Source organism: Cynara cardunculus, unplaced genomic scaffold (genome assembly GCF_001531365.2).
Source record: "Cynara cardunculus var. scolymus isolate 2C unplaced genomic scaffold, CcrdV1 Un_Scaffold_911, whole genome shotgun sequence".
Lineage (NCBI taxonomy): Eukaryota > Viridiplantae > Streptophyta > Magnoliopsida > Asterales > Asteraceae > Cynara > Cynara cardunculus.
Genome location: NW_020200645.1, coordinates 74,400 through 93,427, shown reverse-complemented (window position 1 = coordinate 93,427; position 19,028 = coordinate 74,400). Strand labels below are relative to the sequence as shown.

Genomic DNA, 19,028 nt, shown 5'->3' with positions numbered 1-19,028 from the left:
AGTACCAAGAGATTTCTCTTTGTAATAGATAGATTCAAAATCATATGAGAGTCGATTAGGGTTTCTTGAGAGTTTGTAATCTTTATTTTCAATAAAAGAAAAGCAGCCGCTATTTCTCTGTTTAATCTTCTTGTTTACTTACTCTTTCATTCTTCTAGTGTAAATCGTTCTACTGTCAGATCTGGGATAACAACACACATGCTGTGACCAGATGATTTATGACTGTCAATACTAGTATAAATATCATTAATCAGTGCTTGCAAAGCACATCAGCATGGGCTCTCTCTTTTTCTTCAGTTGAATATTGATGCTTTTGTTTGATTACTTTCTGAGCAGGTATGCCTTCTACTACATCAGCAGCTATCTCTAGGAAGAATACAGCAGGACCTTCCAGTAAAGATTGCATAATCAAATCTCCTTCTTTTATTATCTTAATGAAGTTCAGAAATCTATCTCTCAACTGATTATAATCACCACGAAACAGAACAGGTGGCTTGGTATCAGTACCAATAGCCATTGCTTCTCGTGAACTCATAGTATCAATTTGTATGAAATAGGATCAACTGCAGTTCAAAGTTTGAATTAAAGGATTAGTTTACAAAAATATATTTGATAATCTCTAAACAAAAATTTTCACACATTCAGTACATAGAAAAAATTTAAGCACATATACTTATCCGGATTAGGAATCCGGTCAAGCTTATCCAGATTGAAAGTCCGGACAACAAAGATAAGACTTTTTCAATCAAGTTATCCGGATTAGAAGTCCGGACAACGAACAAATTTAAATCGCACACAAATCACTTATCAACACTTAACCAGATTTATACAATTAAGCATAATTCATGCGGATTAAGCAAAATGTAATACGGATAAGGCACAAAAATCAATTTGAATTAMAATTCTCAAATCGGATGTTTTCAACACTTAGTCAAAATTCCAAAATGAAAATTGGACGTAAAAAGTCAACAGGTCAAGGTCAACTAAGTCAACAAGTCAAAGTACGAATAAGTCCTTCTAAAACAAATCGATCAAGAGTCAAAGATTTAAATCGATCAAAAGTCAAAATTCGTTCAATCACCAAAGACAATGTACAATCAAAATGTAAATCGCTCAATATACAAAAATGTACCAAGTACAAGTCTTACCAAGCGGATTCTCTAAATCGCTCAACAAATGGCACAACGCTTAAACGACTTACCAGTCGGATTGTGTAAATCGCCCACTAATCCGCTCAAGTTACCAACGACTTACCAGTCGGATTATATAAATCGCTCAATAATCTGCTCAAGTTATCAACGGTTTACCAGACGTATTATTTAACTCGCTTGAGTATCCGCACAAGTGATATCCGGATAAACCTATAACAAACAACTCAAAACACACGGATGTTAAATCGCACAAGTCTTAAGCGGATAACACCCAAAATTGATCAAGAGTTAAGCGGACTAATATTCAACCAAAAACACAAAATTTCACACTTTTTACCAAAAAATTGGATCAAAACATGAAAACATATGAGTTTTGAAGAACATTTTCCAGAATACGAAAACTCAAAAATCGATTAAATCGGGTTCAAAACTTGCTTAAAATAAAAAATAGTGTGAATCAAAGTTGTTCGAAATACAAAAACGAATCTAGCGATGTAAATCCTTTCAATTAACAATAAAAAAACAACCAATTTTGGCTCAAAAACCAAATTTGGATGAAGAACACTTAAGAACAATGATGAACATTAGAAACCCAGATCGATCAATCGTCAAAAATTCGTGCAAAAATGTTTAATCCTCCAATCGAAACTGCTGCAGTCTGCTCTGATACCAATTGTGAAGTCCAAGATTCATACACAAATAATAAGATCTTCAAGAACAAGATGAATGTAATAGTAGAAAGAATAGATCATGAAATGTTACTGATTTGATTGAGAGAGAGAATTACAGCTCTAATCTTGATTACAATCTGCTAATAACTTGGTAATGACAATTACAAGGAAAATACTATTTATACTAAGGAAATAGTAAAACTACACTATTACAAAGCACGTAAACTAAGGAGAAACTTGAATACAACAATAAAGCTCTTACTTAAACCCAACAGATTTAGTTACCTTATTTATAGGATTCAGTTATCATGGAAATATTGCCTATATAAGAAGTGATACATACATAGAATAAAAGTGAGATGAATGATCAACACTTTGTAACACACAGATTCAAACACATCACATGAGAGTCAATTAGGGTTTTTTGAGAGAGTTTGTATTCAATAATGAACGCGGCGGCCAATTTCTATTCATCTTCTTCTACAAATCTCTCATTTTATATTCCTGTTAAATTGTTCTACTGTCAGATCTAGGTTTAACAATTTTTTAAGCAACCAAAACAACAATTATTTGTGGGTGTACCAGGCTGTTCATTTTATGATGTGTAAAAGTTGCTAAAACCCTAGATCCAGCACCAATTCTATTGTTGTTATTAGACTGCTATATATTTTAGATAGACCAAATCAATCTTAAATTGGTAAACCCATCCTCTTATATATAAAAAGAAAGTTAGACATTCATGTCCTAAAAATATTAATTGCCAATGGTTATCTCTTTTACAAAACCTGAGGAATCACATGTTAACACATCGCTGCATATTTTCCAAACACGTCTATCGCTATAATGTTAAAACCAATGAAAATGTGAAAAAGCCCAAGTCTAAGGGCAAGGGAAATGCAAACAAACCCAAGCCTGCAAAGGCCAAGGATAATGAAAATCCACCCACTCCCAAGAGGGCTGATGAAAAGAGAAAGGTCGTATCTTCGACTAACCAATGTGGACCCGTTATGAAATGGGTACCTAAAAACCCTTAACTTGTCTTGCAGGGCCAGCATGTGCAACCATGGTACATGGATTCAGGTTGCTCCAGACACATGCCTGGTGATAAAAGTCGGTTGTCCTCCTTCATCGACAAATCTGGAGGCTCTGTCACTTTTGGAGACAACAACAAGGGTACCATCAAGGGATACATCACACTCATCAAAGGGAACATCTCCATCAACAAAGTGGCTTATGTTGAAGGTATGAAGCATAACTTATTAAGCATAAGCCAGTTCTGCGATAAGGGTCCTGAAGTCAGATTTTGCAAGGGTTGCTACATCATCGAAACACAGCCCTACCAAACCATCATCAAGGCAAAGAGAGAAGGAAATCTCTATCTTATGGATTTTCAATCCTCTGTAGACAAGATACCCTCTGCCTTGTATCCCATAAGAGCGATGAAAATTGGCTATGGCATCAGAAGTTCTCACATCTAAACTTTGACGTTCTAAGGAAGCTAGCCAAATAGAAGCTGGTCAAGGGGTTCCTGATCTCAATTTCGAAAAAGATCATCTATGCTCTGCCTGCGAGATGGGAAAGCTGAAACAGACTTCTCATAAAACAAAGTCAGAAACCTTCTACTCAAATCCCCTGGACATGATTCACATCGATCTCTGTGGGCCCATCTCTACAGAAAGCCTCTCCAAAAAGAAGTACATCTTAGTACTTGTTGATGAATACTCCAGATACACCTGGGTTGAGTTTGTAAAAAAGAAATCAGATGTTCCTGAACTTCTCATCGGGGAGATGAAAAGACTCCAAGTCCTTTTATAGCGCAAACTCATCAAAGTTAGAAGTAACAATGGAACTGAATTCAGAAATGCCAGAATCGATGAATATCTCATCAATGAAGTCATTTCCCAAAACTTTTCAGCTGCAAGAACCCCTCAATAGAATGGTGTAATGGAGCGAAGGAACAGAACCCTCGTGGAAGTAGCAAGGACCATGCTTGCTTCATCGAACTTACCCATCACCTTCTGGGCTGAAGCTATTTCCACTGTATGGTTCACCCAGAACCTGTCAATCATCAACAAGAGGCACTAGAAGACACCCTATGAACTTATCAATCAAAGAAGACCAAATGTCAAATATTTCCATGTCTTTGGGTGCAAATGCTTCATACTCAATGATAGGGAATATCTTGGCAAGTTMGACAAGAAAGCTAATGAAGGGATCTTTCTGGGCTATTCTCAAACTGCAAAGGCCTACAAAGTTTTCATCAAGAGGACAAAGATCGTCATCGAAAGCATCAATGTGTCCTTTGATGACTCGACACCAAAGACTTCTGGACACAACAGTTCAGGACTCGGACTTCAAAAGAGAGCTTCTGATTCATCACTTGGCAAACCCAATGAATCAGAGTTAGCTCATTTATTTGAAGACATCTTTGGAGATGAAGTAAACTCTGAACAAGCACCAATTACAAAATCCTTTTCCAGAGCTGATGAAGAACATGAAGTCTCCAATATTTAAGGTAAATCTCTTTTTGAAACTCATGTTACTTCACCTTCTACTTCTTCTATGTCTGAGATGATCTCTTCGAGGGGGAGCAAGCAGTTCCATCGGTTGATGAAGAACTGCATCTTGTTGCTCCAGAACCCCAATCTTGCACCAAATGGACAAAAGACCATCGACAACACCAAATCATTGGGGATCCAACATCCGGTGTCAAGACGAGATCCACAACAGTGAATGAATGCCTCTTCGCCAACTTTCTAAGCATGATCGAACCAAAGAAGATTTTTGAAGCCCTACAAGACCCAAAATGGATAGACGCAATGCAAGAAGAACTACTCCATTTTGAGAGAAACAAAGTGTGGTCCCTCATGCTTCTACCCAAAGGAAAGACGGCCATATGAACCAAATGGGTCTTTAGAAACAAGAAGGACGAAGATGGCATAGTAATAAGGAACAAGACTAGACTTGTTGCCAAGGGCTACTGCCAGGAAGAAGGGATTGACTAAGATGAAACCTTCGCTCCTGTCACAAGACTTGAGGCCATCAGGATATTCCTAGCGTATGCAGCACACAAAGGCTTCAAGGTCTATTAGATGGATGTCAAGTCTGCCATCCTAAATGGCAAACTACAAGAAGAAGTATATGTTCAGCAGCCCCCTGGGTTTGAAGCTCCAAAGCATCCAGAGTACGTCTACTTTCTGGACAAAGCTCTCTATGGGTTGAAACAAGCACCCGGGGCCTGGTATGAAACTCCCTCTACTTTCCTCATCGACAATGGATTCAAAAAAGGTACCATCGATACAACACTCTTTCTGAAGAAGCATAAAGGTGACATACTACTTGTGCAAATATATGTAGATGACATCATATTTGGTTCTACAAAAGCAAAACATTGCGAAAAAATTTCAGAGTTGATGAAGAGCAAATTTGAGATGAGTGTGATGGGAGAACTTAGTTTCTTCCTTGGTCTTCAAATAAAACAAACTTCAGAAGGGATTTTCATCAATCAGTCCAAGTATGTGACTGATCTTCTGAAGAAATACTCTCTCTCAAATTCATCATCAATGAAAACACCCATGGCTACAAGAGCTAAGTTATTTGCTGATTCATCAGGAAAATCTGTAGATGTAACAACTTACAGAGGCATGATTGGATCACTCCTGTATCTAACCGCTAGTAGCCCAGATATCATGTTCGCTACATGTCTCTGTGCAAGGTATCAATCCAATCCTAAAGAATCTCATCTCTCTAAGGTCAAGAGGATCTTTAGATACCTCAAGGGAACCCATTCATTGGGTCTCTGGTATCCAAAGAACTCTGCCTTTGATCTAATAGCCTACATAGATGCAGATCATGTAGCTTGCAAGCTTGATAGAAAAAGCACGTCTGGAAGCTGTCAACTCTTGGGGGACAAGCTGGTAAGTTGGACATCCAGAAAACAAAATTGTGTTTCAACATCTACAGCAGAAGCAAAATAGGTTGTTGCTGCTAGTGGTTGTTCACAAGTTCTCTTGATGAAGACTCAACTTAAAGACTATGGCTTTCAATATGAAAAGATACACATCCTCTGTGACTTCTAGAGTGCAATAGCCATCTCTGCAAATCAGTGCAGCATTCCAAGACCAAACAGATCAATGTAAGGTACCACTTTCTGAAAGACAATGTCGAAAAAGGTAATATAGAGATGTAATTTGTTTCTACAGAGATTCAACTTGCTGACATTTTCACAAAAGCTCTTGATGAGAAAAGATTTTTATTTCTCGTCACCAAGATGGGTATGCTGAATCTCACCACTTAGAGGCAATCCATAGTTTGAAACCAGAGATTCTCAATATCTCATTGTTATGCCTACAAGTGATATATCTTAATGGCCATTTAGAAATACTTGTTTAAATTTTGGCCAAACATTTTCATCGCCTTTGGAACCAGAGCCCCTCTAGTCCATAGCCAATACTTTATGATTTTCTCACTAAGTACCTTCTTCTCAACCAGAGCCTCTAGATTCAAATCCTTTGAGACCAGAGCCTCTTTGGTCCCAAAATTGGTCTCCCTCATCCATTCATGCATATTACTTAGCCATATTTTACCTTTCATGCAACCAGAGCCTCTGGTTCCAAAGACCGAAGCTTCTGGTTTCGAAGTTCATTGCGACCAGAGCCCCTCTGGTTCAAATTGGACTTCACATACACTTTTTTCTTAAAATACTTTCATCATTTTTGCATATCCTTTGCAACCAGAGTCTCTAGTTCTAAAGACCAGAGCCTATGGACTCAAAGTCGTTGGAACCAGAGCCCTCTGGTCCCAAAAGCCCATCCTTTTCATATCCTTTTTCATGAACTTAACTAAATTCCATATATATTTGCATCATCATTAACAACCAGAATATCTGGTTGTATAGACCAGAGACTCTGGTCATCAAATTCAACCTTCTTGTTGATCCTAGGGGGAGTTTTTAACTCACTATACAACCCTATGCATCATTTGAGGGGGAGTTTTACATTCATTATCATGCATCTATAGTGCACAATACACACATTTTCCCATCCAGTGCCTCTGGTTCGTCTATATAGAGCCTCTGGATCATAATAAAGCTATATAAATGATGAATCATCCCTTCCATTCAACCAGAGCCCCTCTGGTCCTAAATAAATGGTATGTTTTTAAATCCAAGGGTTTTTCATGCTTAACCAAAGCCTCTGGTTTGTCTATCCAGAGTCTCTTAGTCTTAAAACCCAACATTCCATCGATGAATAAATTCATCTCTCTCAACCAGAGACCTCTGGTTCCCCTTCCAAAAAGTCATGATCAACCAGAACACCTCTGGTTCCATGACAAAAGTATTTTTACCCAAAAACTCATCTCTAATTGAAAACTTTACAAGATTATACAAAATTGCAGCTTTTGTGACTAAAAACCATACAACATGGGTTTTTAGAAGACCAAAACTTCGTAATTAGTACTTATCTTTCAATTAGATGGAATTTTTAAATATTAATTTTTTTGGGATTATTCTTCATGACATATTATTTAGGATAATTTTTTAATTATCCCAAATCACCCAAACGTCATACTACACGTGCCTGACACTTTCGACAGCCTGTTCCCTAGAAAACCCTCCATATTACCCATCCATCCACCCCATTTAGACACATGTCCACCTGCATTAATGACACTATGCAGATAACACGGCCCACGATCACCCTAACAATCACCTTTTTACCAAATGTCCCTTTCTATAATCATTATCTTTTAAATATTATTTCTTAAATCCAAAACCCTTGAACACTTCCCCACTTATGTATACCCATCTTCTCCAACAGTATTCTTTACGCTTCCAAAACCTTGAAGAACTCAAGACGAACTGCAATAAAAAACAAACACCTGCAACTACTCCAACAATGGCCTCTTCCGCTTCACACGAATCACAAAACAACGATAGCCACGTGTAATCGACCGACGCAGACAGCCGTGCACTGGTTTTTCTACCCATCGAGCCGAACAATCACGCTATTGACCTACGAACAAACTTGTTTGAAGACAGGTTCTCAATCATTATAGAGTTCTTCCAAAACTGCATCCTCCAACCTCCTCTTACCCTATCTAACAATGGCGTACCATTAAAATACGTCCAACAATACTGGCAGACATGCGAGTTCTTCTTGGAGAACCGTGGCATAATGGGGGACATTGATGCCCCAAATGACATGGTTTGCTCGGTGAAGATCTCCTGCGCAAAAGTTTCAAAAGTGTTATGCATCCCAACTCGCCAAGAACTCAACATTGAACACTACGCCGAGCCACCCGCCAATTCTAACATACTCTAGTTCATCAAGATGCTAGGTTACAACCGTGACCTATGCAATGCATCAGACTTCAAGAGGCAATTCTTGCCTCCTATGTGGAACATGTTCTTATCAATCCTGAACCAAGCCCTCACCTGCATGCTCGGGAGCATGGATCATGGGAACATCAAAATTATGACAATAATGTATGGACTCTTCTTCAACCTACCGCTGGACTACGCCCTTCTCTTCTACAATGAGATCCATGAAGCGGTGATCAAGAAGTGCAAGCTCATGGCCATGGAAAGCCATTGTCCTTTGTCCTCTTCCCACGTTTCCTTGCCCTATTCATAAGGGACGTGATGAGGAGACACAGCCTACCGGCTGAAGAACCATTCACTCCATAATTCTTGATGAACGACCATCGCCCAACAATTTCCAAAGATGGCTACACTACAGAGAAAACCGTCTCGAGGGCCATGCTCAGCGTCATACCAAAGACGTCTAGGATTAGAAGGAAGTATGAACGCTCTCTGCTGTCCTAACAACCGCGGGCATCTACACCAGAGCAGATAGAGCCGTACCCCGATGCAAGCAAGGGAGTGCAAGAGTCGTCTTCATCAGATGATGATGATGATAACCCTCCTCACGCATTCCCCGACCCTATAATCACAACTTCCGCACTCACTTCCCATTGGGCAACCACCACTACTACCCCTGGAGATCAAGGCCAAAGGGGTATTGAACAAGGATGGCCCAGTCCAATCCACACCCCAGCTAGCCATCCAAAGGCCACTTTTCAGGCCACTAGAGATGAAGACATAAGAGCCACATCGCCTCATGGCTCGCCACAACCCTTGACACACCCAGAAGCATGTGTTGCTTCTGGCATTGAACCTCCCCAAGATCGTTCAGAGCGATCTCCCATTCGAGCACAAGCCTCTTCGATACTTGATCTAGCGAAGGGGACACACAACTACTTCTCTTACTCGGCCTCTGAAGCCGAAGAAGAAGAAGAAGAAGATGTAGCAACATCAGGAGATAACTCCTCATTAGAGGCTATCAAGGACTCGATGGAAGTCCTTTACCCATATTTTCACAAGGCAATGAAGGCACCTCTGGAGCTGAGGCACAACCTGCACCATCAGTTGATGCAGGGGTTACCCCTATGGATGATCTAGTCACAAAGGCGGAGTTCCAAGCCTTTGTTGACTCGACTCAACGGTCCTTGGATGACCAAAAACTCATCTTACAAAGGATTGTCAAAATCCCCCCCATCCAAAGATTTAACCCCAATTCGACAATCCCTTGCCACCCTTGAAGCCCAAGCCAAGGACAAGACCACCCGCATCCGCATGCTTCTACAAACCCTTGAACAACAACATCACGCTGCATCCACCCTCTCCACCATACGAAACCAAACCATCATGAACCCCCTAGCCACCCTCACGACCTAGAAAAATGCGACCAATGAGGCAATAGCTTCCATCCCCACCCACCTAAACACCATCACCAATACCCTCACTACTCTCCCAGCCACCATACTCTCCCAAATCCCTCAACCAACCCCACCCTTAACCACATCTATCAATGAAACCATCGCCTCTCTCTCCACCCAAATAGCCACCATACAAACCACCCTTACATCACACCCAGCCAGCATATTAGCCGAAGTACCTCAACCACCCCTCTACAGCTCCATCCTTTGATGAAGCCGTCACAATCTTCACTACAAAGGTGAGGAATATGTTAGCATCCCTCCCCATTCCACCACCCACCTCAACCTCCATCCCTCCTCAAGGCTCAACTTCCACCACCCCAATAGAGTTTGCAACCAGAACAGACATGAAATCCCTCTCCAAGGCACTTATCTCATCGTTCAATGAGATAAGTGAAAAGTTTGTGACCAGAGCTACAGAGCCAACCAAGGCATTGAAGAAGAGTCTACTCCAACAACAAGATCGAACAAATACTCTTCTTCGCACGCTAGAACAACGTCGCACGAGGGAGCGTATACACAATTTTTGGGAGCGCATGAGGCTGAGGAAGAAGCGCAACAGAGCCTCATGCTCATCGAGCCGCCCTCTAAAGAGGCCAAGGCATGAGGATCCAGACCAGGATGATCATGGTCTTGTTCCTCATGAGGGGGAGAACCCGGCTGCTCAACAAATGGAGTCCGCTGCACCACCACCTCCACCATCACAAAACCAACCACCATCATCAACCCAAGGAACCCAAGCGAGGAAACCAGAGGCTCAGCCCTCAAAAGATGTACATAATGTACTTGTTCCCTTAGTAACCACCCAAGTACCAATCACCGAAGTCAATGAGTTCTCACCAATTGAGGTGAGTTCTTCATCTGATGAAACCCCAACTACCCCACAAAAAGAAACCAACCTACCATTTACTCCTTCACCAACCCCTAACCTACCCTTAACTTCATCACCAACTCCTCGTAACACAGAACCTTCCATCACCCTACCTATACAACCAGAACCCATAATCACCCAATCTACCTCACCACAACCACCACCAACCCAAACAGAACCCCATGAACAAGTAACCACCAACCAGACCCCAATGAACTAGAGTTACCCCAAAATGAGCCAACCTAACAAGAAACCATTCCATCACCAACCCATACACATCCCACAACCCAACCACTGCTTGTGCAAGTAGACGTTACCTCCGCATCGAGGTATCCTCCTCAAGGCATGGTCGATGAAATTATGGCAAACATAGAGTCGCTAAGGAGACGTCCAGAGATGCCACCAAGGGAGCCAGTGATGATGGAGAATATCCATCAATACTTATACCACGATCGCGATGAACGTTTGGCACTCAATCCTCCCATTCTATCACAAGAGTAAATGAACCTCCTACACCACAGGTTTGTATGACAAACGACCAATCCACCACAGGCCGTCTTCTCAAACGAAGGAATAAGGACRGTTWTGGACATCAARATGAGGACCTTCRCGAACARAGCCATCAAATACATCGARTACACYATGGAGYGAGCCMATGGTCATGTCAGCATCTTCAATGACAATGACTTGATCAATCTCAATCCATGGGACTTGATTGATCTTTATGCGCATACGACTCAGCGACAGGATCAGGGAATCAGGTTTGGGATGGAAAACAAAGCGATCATTCAAGCGATGGAAACCTTGGTGAAGCCCAGAGCCAAGAGTGATTTTCAAATTACTCTTCAGCTTGGCATCGACAGACTATCCTGCACTCCACCAAATGAAGACTTCCCAGGCCTGCAGGATAAGAGATCTGCCTCTGTACTCTATCAACCAGAACTGGGGCTGGTATTTAAAAATGAGTTTAGAACGGAGACTAGGCAGAAGGTTTCAGAAGGTCATCAGAGACAGACTAGGCATCAGAGACAGACTAGGCAGACCTCACGTGCCGATGGGAGAGGGACAACAACTTATTCATGAGATCTCAACTGTCATTCGATTTAGAGGACTGTTGATGCGCTTCTGGGAGATTACACAAGTTAGATCAGGAATGAAGTATTTTGTTTTGATATGTAATATCTTTTTGTTCCATCATTGTAAAAATTCATCATTTAGTCCAATGAAAAATTTGGCAAAGGATGTTTTTCTTTAGATTAGCCTCTGTTCATCACTTATACTTTAAATGTTCCTAGATTAGTTCATGTTTGTTCTTTCATTACTTAGGGGGAGATTGTTAGACCCCATAATTCTTATGTGTAAAAGTAATGAAGAAAAACAAGTGATGAAGAACCAGAAGGCCGATGGAAGACTTCAAGGCAAAACAACTAAGTTTGTAGAACAACCAAATGGTCGATGAACCGACCAGAAGTGCGATGGAAAGAGCATCTTCATAGCACCTCTGGTTACCAACACTTGGAGTTTTCTACAATAGTTCAACCAGAGGCATGCGATGAAGATATGAAGATAAGGTAGAATAACATCCCATGGAAGACAGCTGGAGATGACTAATCGACAGCTCGATTCTACAAGGTTTATCTTGTTTAGATAAGCATTATCTTTACTAGAAGATTAGCTAGATATTCTCTTTTGATAGGTATCTTTAAAATAGCTTTCTAGTATAAATAGGTGATTAGGCCTATTGTAATATTTGACTCTTTGAAGCTTTTCACAATCATTGGAATAAAGTGAATCATTTGACGCTCAAGTATATTCTTTGAATATTTATCTTTTGTTCTTGAGTGTTCATCATTTTATTCATCCAAACTATATAATTAGGTTATTCTTAACTTAATTATTAGTGTTATTGAGAGATCTGGGATCAACACCCTGAGAAACTACGGACTTCAGAGTAGTTTTCAGTGCATCCCATTTCTCTACGGCTTCGATCTTCGCAGGATCAACTTTCACTCCTACTTCAGATATGATATGACCTATAAATTGAACTTCTCTTAACCAGAACTCACATTTGGATAATTTAGCATACAACTTTTCTATCTTCTAAAGATCGAGAATCAGACGAAGATGCTATGTATACTCAAATTTTGTTTTAGAGTATATAAGGATATCATCGATAAATACAATAACGAATTTATCAAGATATTCACTACACACTCGATTCATCAGGTCCATAAAGGCTGCAGGAGCATTGGCTAAACCGACAGGCATAACCAAAAACTCATGATGCCAATATCGAGTTCCGAAAACAATTTTAACAATATCTTCTTCTATAACTTTTAACTGATGGTATCCCAACCGCAAATCAATTTTTGAGAAATAATTGGCTCCCAACAGTTGATCAAATAGATCATCGATTCTTGGTAAAGGATACTTATTTTTAATCATTAGTTTGTTCAATTCCTGATAATCACTACATCCGCATTGATCCATCATTCTTCTTGACAAACAGAACCGGAGCACCCCAGGGTGAGGTACTACGTTTGATGAAACCATTGTCAAGAAGATCTTTCAACTGAGTAACCAATTCTTTTAATTCCGATGGTGCTAGCTGATATGGTGCTCTTGCTACTGGCGCTGCCTCGGGTACCAGATCAATCTTAAACTTAATAGATCTATCAGGCGGTAGCCCTGTCAAATCTTCCGGAAAGACTTCTAGATAGTCACATACAACTGGAATCGACTCTTGCTTACCTTTTTCTTTCTTTGCATCTACCACATAAGCCAAATAACTATGACATCTTTTCTGAATACACTTTCAGGCTTTCAGAACCGATAAGAAGTTGGTATGGTGATCCTGCCGATCACCATAAATAACAATCGGTCCTTTCCCCAGTAGATCAATAAAGATCATTTTCTTATTGCACAGAATACTAGCCTGATTCTCTACTAACCAATCCCTTCCCACCACAATGTTGAAATATTACATTGGCATTGGAAACAGTCGGATCAGCAACCTACAAACATCCCTCAATTTCATTAATGCAATTATTGAACACAAAAGCAACAGGTTCTTGACTATTAGCAGTATCAACTACTAATATATTGTCAACTGGCACAAAAGTCATACATGCAGATTTAGCAAATGAAGGTGACACGAACAAAAAGTTTACACCTGAATCAAATAACACCTTTGCATATATAGAATTAAGAAAAAATGTACCTGTTACTACGTAAGGTGTAGCCTCGGCCTCATTCTTTTGTCATATGAAATGACCGACCTCGTGCCCCTCCTTCCCCTCCTCTAATTATGTTCGGTCTTCCACGGGCACTCGATGCATTACTTCCCATAGTCAACTACGGAGTCCTTGATAGTGGGTAATTGGGTTGAATATGATTCGGTGAATTACAATTGAAACATCTTCTAGTAATCAGACAACTTCTCGATAAATGACATACCTCACCCTATTTGTTGCATTTTCTAAAGTCTATTTTAAAATCACCCTGATGATTCTGTCGACACCGGGCACAGGCTTTTTCATTAAATTTCTGAACATATCTTTTTGACCCTCGACAATCAGATGAAGGTCCTTCCTATTTCATTTTGTCAACAAATTTTCCCTCTTCTTGTCTATTTTTATTTCTTTTGGTGACCTCTACCGCATCCACAGTCAATGAAAAAGTGGTAGGATTCATGGCAATCACAAATTCTCGAATTGAAGGCTTTAAATCCCATATATATCTTTCCACTTTTCTGGATTCAGATGAAATGTAGTGCTCAGTAAATCAAGAATATTCAATGAACTTCTTGGTGTATTCCCGAATAGTTCAAGTACCTTGCTCTAATTTCAAGAAATCCTCCTCCATCTGTCTTACAGCTGTCTTGGGACAAAACTGTTCATTTAAAACTATTCATACATAATACCCAAAATAACATTTGTAAAACATCTGTTCTAGCTAAAGATTCGACTTACCACCAAAATAGTGTGTTAGACATCAATACGGAAACAACAAACCTAACTTTATTTGTGTTCAGACATCTAATGGTGTTCAACACTAACTCAATTTCTTTAATCCTACACATGGCTTTAACTGGATCTCTTTCTCCAGAGAATGTTGGTGGTTTGCATGTCAAAAACATTTTAATATCTCCCTCTTTCCTATGTGTAACTGGAACAGAGGGATTTATTTCTACTCTTTTCGTTTCAACTCTAGCAGGTATCCCCATAATGGAGGTCAATGTTTCCCTTAACTTTCCCATTTCCTCTGGTAACATATCTCTTGTTACATACTCTAGCTGGGGCATCTATTCTTGATTAGTATTTCTAGAGTGAGATAATCCATGATCAGGACGAGTCTCAGATTGACTAATTTTTCCTCTTGCTTGACCTCTTCCTCGCCTTCTGCCTTGCCCTCTGCCTCTATTCTTTCCTCTACATCTATCCTCTAAAGTATAACTAGGAGTATTGATAGGGGAAATCGTTGTATCATCAGGATTGGGGCGGGCGATCTTTTAGATCTTCGAGATCGGCTAGACATCTGCAAATTTCAATATTAATATTCACGTATTCACATTCCCAAATATAATGAAGTGTCTAAGTTCAGATATGTACCTGTAAATTCATAATTACATTGATCAGATGTAATTCAAATTTTCCTTACACACTGTTCTCTTAACTCATCATATTTATTTCCAATGGTGCTAACTATGTCTGGGACCCCTAACATGCAATGAAATAGTTTAAGTCTAGGTATCATGCTTTAAATAACTAAATCCCTTAATCCTAGTCTCTAATACCACTTTTTGTAACACCCCACATCACACATTGCATATAACACATACTTTATTAAAACAAAATACATGTATTACTCGACTTAGGTCCCATAGTACAAGAAATTACTGTTGAAAATACATAACCCAAAAGTTCAAAATACGAGTTCTTTTACTAATTAACATTTATCATCAAAACTAGATTTATCGAAAAGCTGATCTTCACATAGTTATGCATATAGGAAAATAATTAAATTTCCCCCTTCCTTTTACATATTAGAAAGACAAAGATGAGGGTTAGACTAGAAGGTCTAGTTAGATCCCTTTTTCTATGTAATTACAGGGTGAAGATCACCAAAAATTTATTTAGAATTAACTTTTCATATAAACAGATACATAACCACATAGTTCACATCGATCAGTGCTCCTCTAATTTCCAAAGCCAAACTTTGACTTTATGAATAGTTTAATTAGCAAAAGCAGGGCTAAAGCCTTTCATATTCCACACACACATCCCTAAACATTTTCATCAGAAACATGGTTATTCAAAGTTTCATTACTATCATTTCCAATAAGAACAATGTTTCTGAACCTTTAAATCACAAAGAAATAAGGACTCAAAGCCATCGTAAACTTAAAGGACATAGTAGTAAGAATTGAATCAATAATCACATACACAAATGCCACCCTTATATCCAAAGGTACACCTCTCCTTGATTTGCCACCCTTATCCCATGGTACACTTCTCTTTGATATGCCACCCTTATTTCCTCATAAAATCTGTAGATTATTTCCAAAAAGGGCAGTCACAATCATCCTGATGGAACGTTATGTATAGTTTTAACCAGTAACAGTTTCAAAACAGTCTTTATATCAAAACTTTAAAATTTCAGAACCATTAGTACTTTAATCCGTTTCCAATATTTAAAAACCTATATTTTCAACATAATTAAACTTGAATAAACAACTTATATTCGAATAAACTTATCTGGCAATCATATGTAGACCCAGCCGGATATCATATCCAGTCAAGCCAAGTCCGGACAGACTGGGCCAGACTTCCCATCCGGACAACACTGTCCAAATATAATTTTAACATATCTGAATCCAATCAACATTTAAATAAGAGAATTTCATCATAGACTCTGATCCGGTCAACTCTCGGCCGGACTTACTCTTCTCCGATCAACACTATGGTTAGACAAGTCCCAATCCGGTCAACACTATGGCTGGACTCGCTAGCTTCAAAATCATACCAACACTCTATCCGGTCAACATAGTGACCGGACACGTCCAATCCTATCAACACAGTTACCGGAGATGAACTTAATTCGATCATTCAAGGTTTTTCAAGAACAATGCAGGATTCAATATACCAATGATGAAATCACATGCATAAGATGTTTAAAATCACTTACCTTATGCAATTATCAGATTTTGAAGATAAACAGCATGTATGGATCCAACTTTAGTTTCCAAATTAATGCAAGCAATCTACATGATATTTCTCTTTTTCTCATGATTCTAAAAATGGCAAGAAGAAACCTTGCCCTCACTCAAATACCTTCTATTTATACTTTCCAAAATGGAAAGTCAGTTAAACATGCATGCATATAATTTCTTGCCCACATACACAAAACATATGCAATCATTCACACACATCTCATGCATATATTTATAATATATGAATATACTTAAAATTTATGCATATACTTCCATGCATGAAAAATACACCTACTCACATATTAATCTCATGTAAGCATGTATCCACATGATTAACCATAACAATTAATCATCTATTCACATAATTATATATCAAATAATCACATATTGTTTACCACAGGTGATAACCAAGACTCGGTTATCACAATTAGTATTCAATTTGATCTTGTTGTGAGCATTTTGGTGTGTAATCTGAATTTTTCTATACTGCTTCATCTTCATCATCCGATGAACAATTCATCAAGCGATAAATGCATTTCATCGGGTGTTAATTGAGTGTTGAATTGTTGATTTTTGACATGTCCGATTTATGAGTCTTTATCGCTCATTTTTTGTGTAAGTGTTTCGTATTGCAGACTTGTCCGATAACTTTGTTATCCGAATAAGTTGTATCCAGACAAAAGGGTATACGGATAAATTTTGTTAATTATCTGGAGAAGAGTCATCTGGAGAAGAATGTTATTCGAAGAAGAGTCGTCCGGAGAAGAAAGTCAACCGGTGAAGAGTTATCCGGTGAAAAGAGTCATCTGGTGAAGAGGTGTCCGATAACCATCTGTAATAGGTGAAAACATTATCCGAAGAACATTGTATCTGGATAATTGTGTGTCTGGAGATCTTTGTGTCCGGATTAAGGGTATCCGGAGAGTGTTTGTTAATTAGTTATTCGGATAAAAAAAATTTGGGCGATAAGAATTGGCACAATATTGTATGATATCAATTATTTCTTGTCTGATAACTCCTTTAACCGGGGAAGTTCTGTCCGATGAGGCTATTTTTCTAAGGGAAGTGGGGTATTTCATTTCCTTAAGTACCCCACATGCTAAGTGTGATAACCAGTTCTTGGTTATCACCTAAGTTAACTAATACATGATTATTTCTTATATTTTTACGTGACAACATGATAAATTGATATATTTGATTATGCGAGTATGTGAGTTTTATGCATAAATGTTATATGCATGCATGGTGAATAAAATGAAGTTGGATGTATGCATATAATTAAATTGTATGCATGGGTATGTATGTATGTATGCATGCATGCATGGAAAGTTGAATGCACATGAGGCTTTAGCCACCTTCCATTTTTGGAAGGATATAAATAGAGGGGAGTTTCCTCATAAAAGCTTCGTAATGCTATTGAATACTGAGAAAGGGTTTTAAAAAGAGAGTCGATCGGATTGCTCAAATTGAACTGGAATCAAGTGATTTCTTTTACAAATTTTGAAGGTGAGTAATTTGATTCATCCTATTTCCAGCTTGAAAAGTAATTTCTCATGAATTGAATATTGAATTCTGTATTGGACTATCACCCGGACTTGATCATAAATCGATTAATATGTTGTCCGGATTAGTTATAAACCGGACATAGTGTTATATGATTTAAGGGAAATCAATCATAGTATTGATCTGATTAATATGTTGATAAGATTCTATCTTTGTAAACCGCATAAATGTTTTAAACGGAGAAGTAGGAATACGATCAAAGGTTGTTCGAATTAGATATATGCCGACTGGTATGTTGTCCGATTTATTCATAAACGGACCAAAGCCTTGAGCGGAATTATGTAATCCGACTGAGTGAAAAATCGAATTTGAAAAGTGTTGGAAAAATGTTGTATATATAAATCGGACAAGCTTGATCGGGTTTGTTTTAAAGTTGTCCAGATTGGTAAATCGGACAAGTGGACTTGTGTTTTGGTACATGGTTAAGACTTGACTGGAGATGAATTCCGAACAAGTCTATGTTGACCAAATTGTTAAGGTTGATCGAATTTGTACTTTAACTAAAGGTATTAGTTCAAATGAATTATTAGTATGACATTCTCTTTATATGATAAAGAATGGGAAGTTTTATAAAGATGATTTTGTACTGATGATATTCCATGTTGATCCAAGATCTCTCAATAACACTTATAATATAGTTATGAATAACCAAATTATAGTGATTTTACGAAGAAAGTTAAGAAGACTCAAAAGTAAAATATGAATATTCAAGAACAGTTTGAGCTTCAAAGGTTTTAATTTATAAATAATAAAACGTAAAACACAAAATACAAACCTCTCAC

At 38.6% G+C, this 19,028-nt stretch overlaps 1 protein-coding gene across 1 annotated transcript; it reads right to left on the bottom strand.

Annotated features, from left to right (window-relative positions):
• Positions 1-12,942: 12,942 nt before the first annotated feature.
• On the bottom strand, positions 12,943-13,820 carry LOC112502087. Its single transcript, XM_025105912.1, has 3 exons — positions 13,751-13,820; positions 13,495-13,644; positions 12,943-13,241 (listed from the first exon to the last, which is right to left on the bottom strand). The coding sequence occupies exons 1-3, from the start codon at positions 13,818-13,820 to the stop codon at positions 12,943-12,945; spliced, it is 519 nt and encodes a 172-aa protein (XP_024961680.1).
• Positions 13,821-19,028: the final 5,208 nt, after the last annotated feature.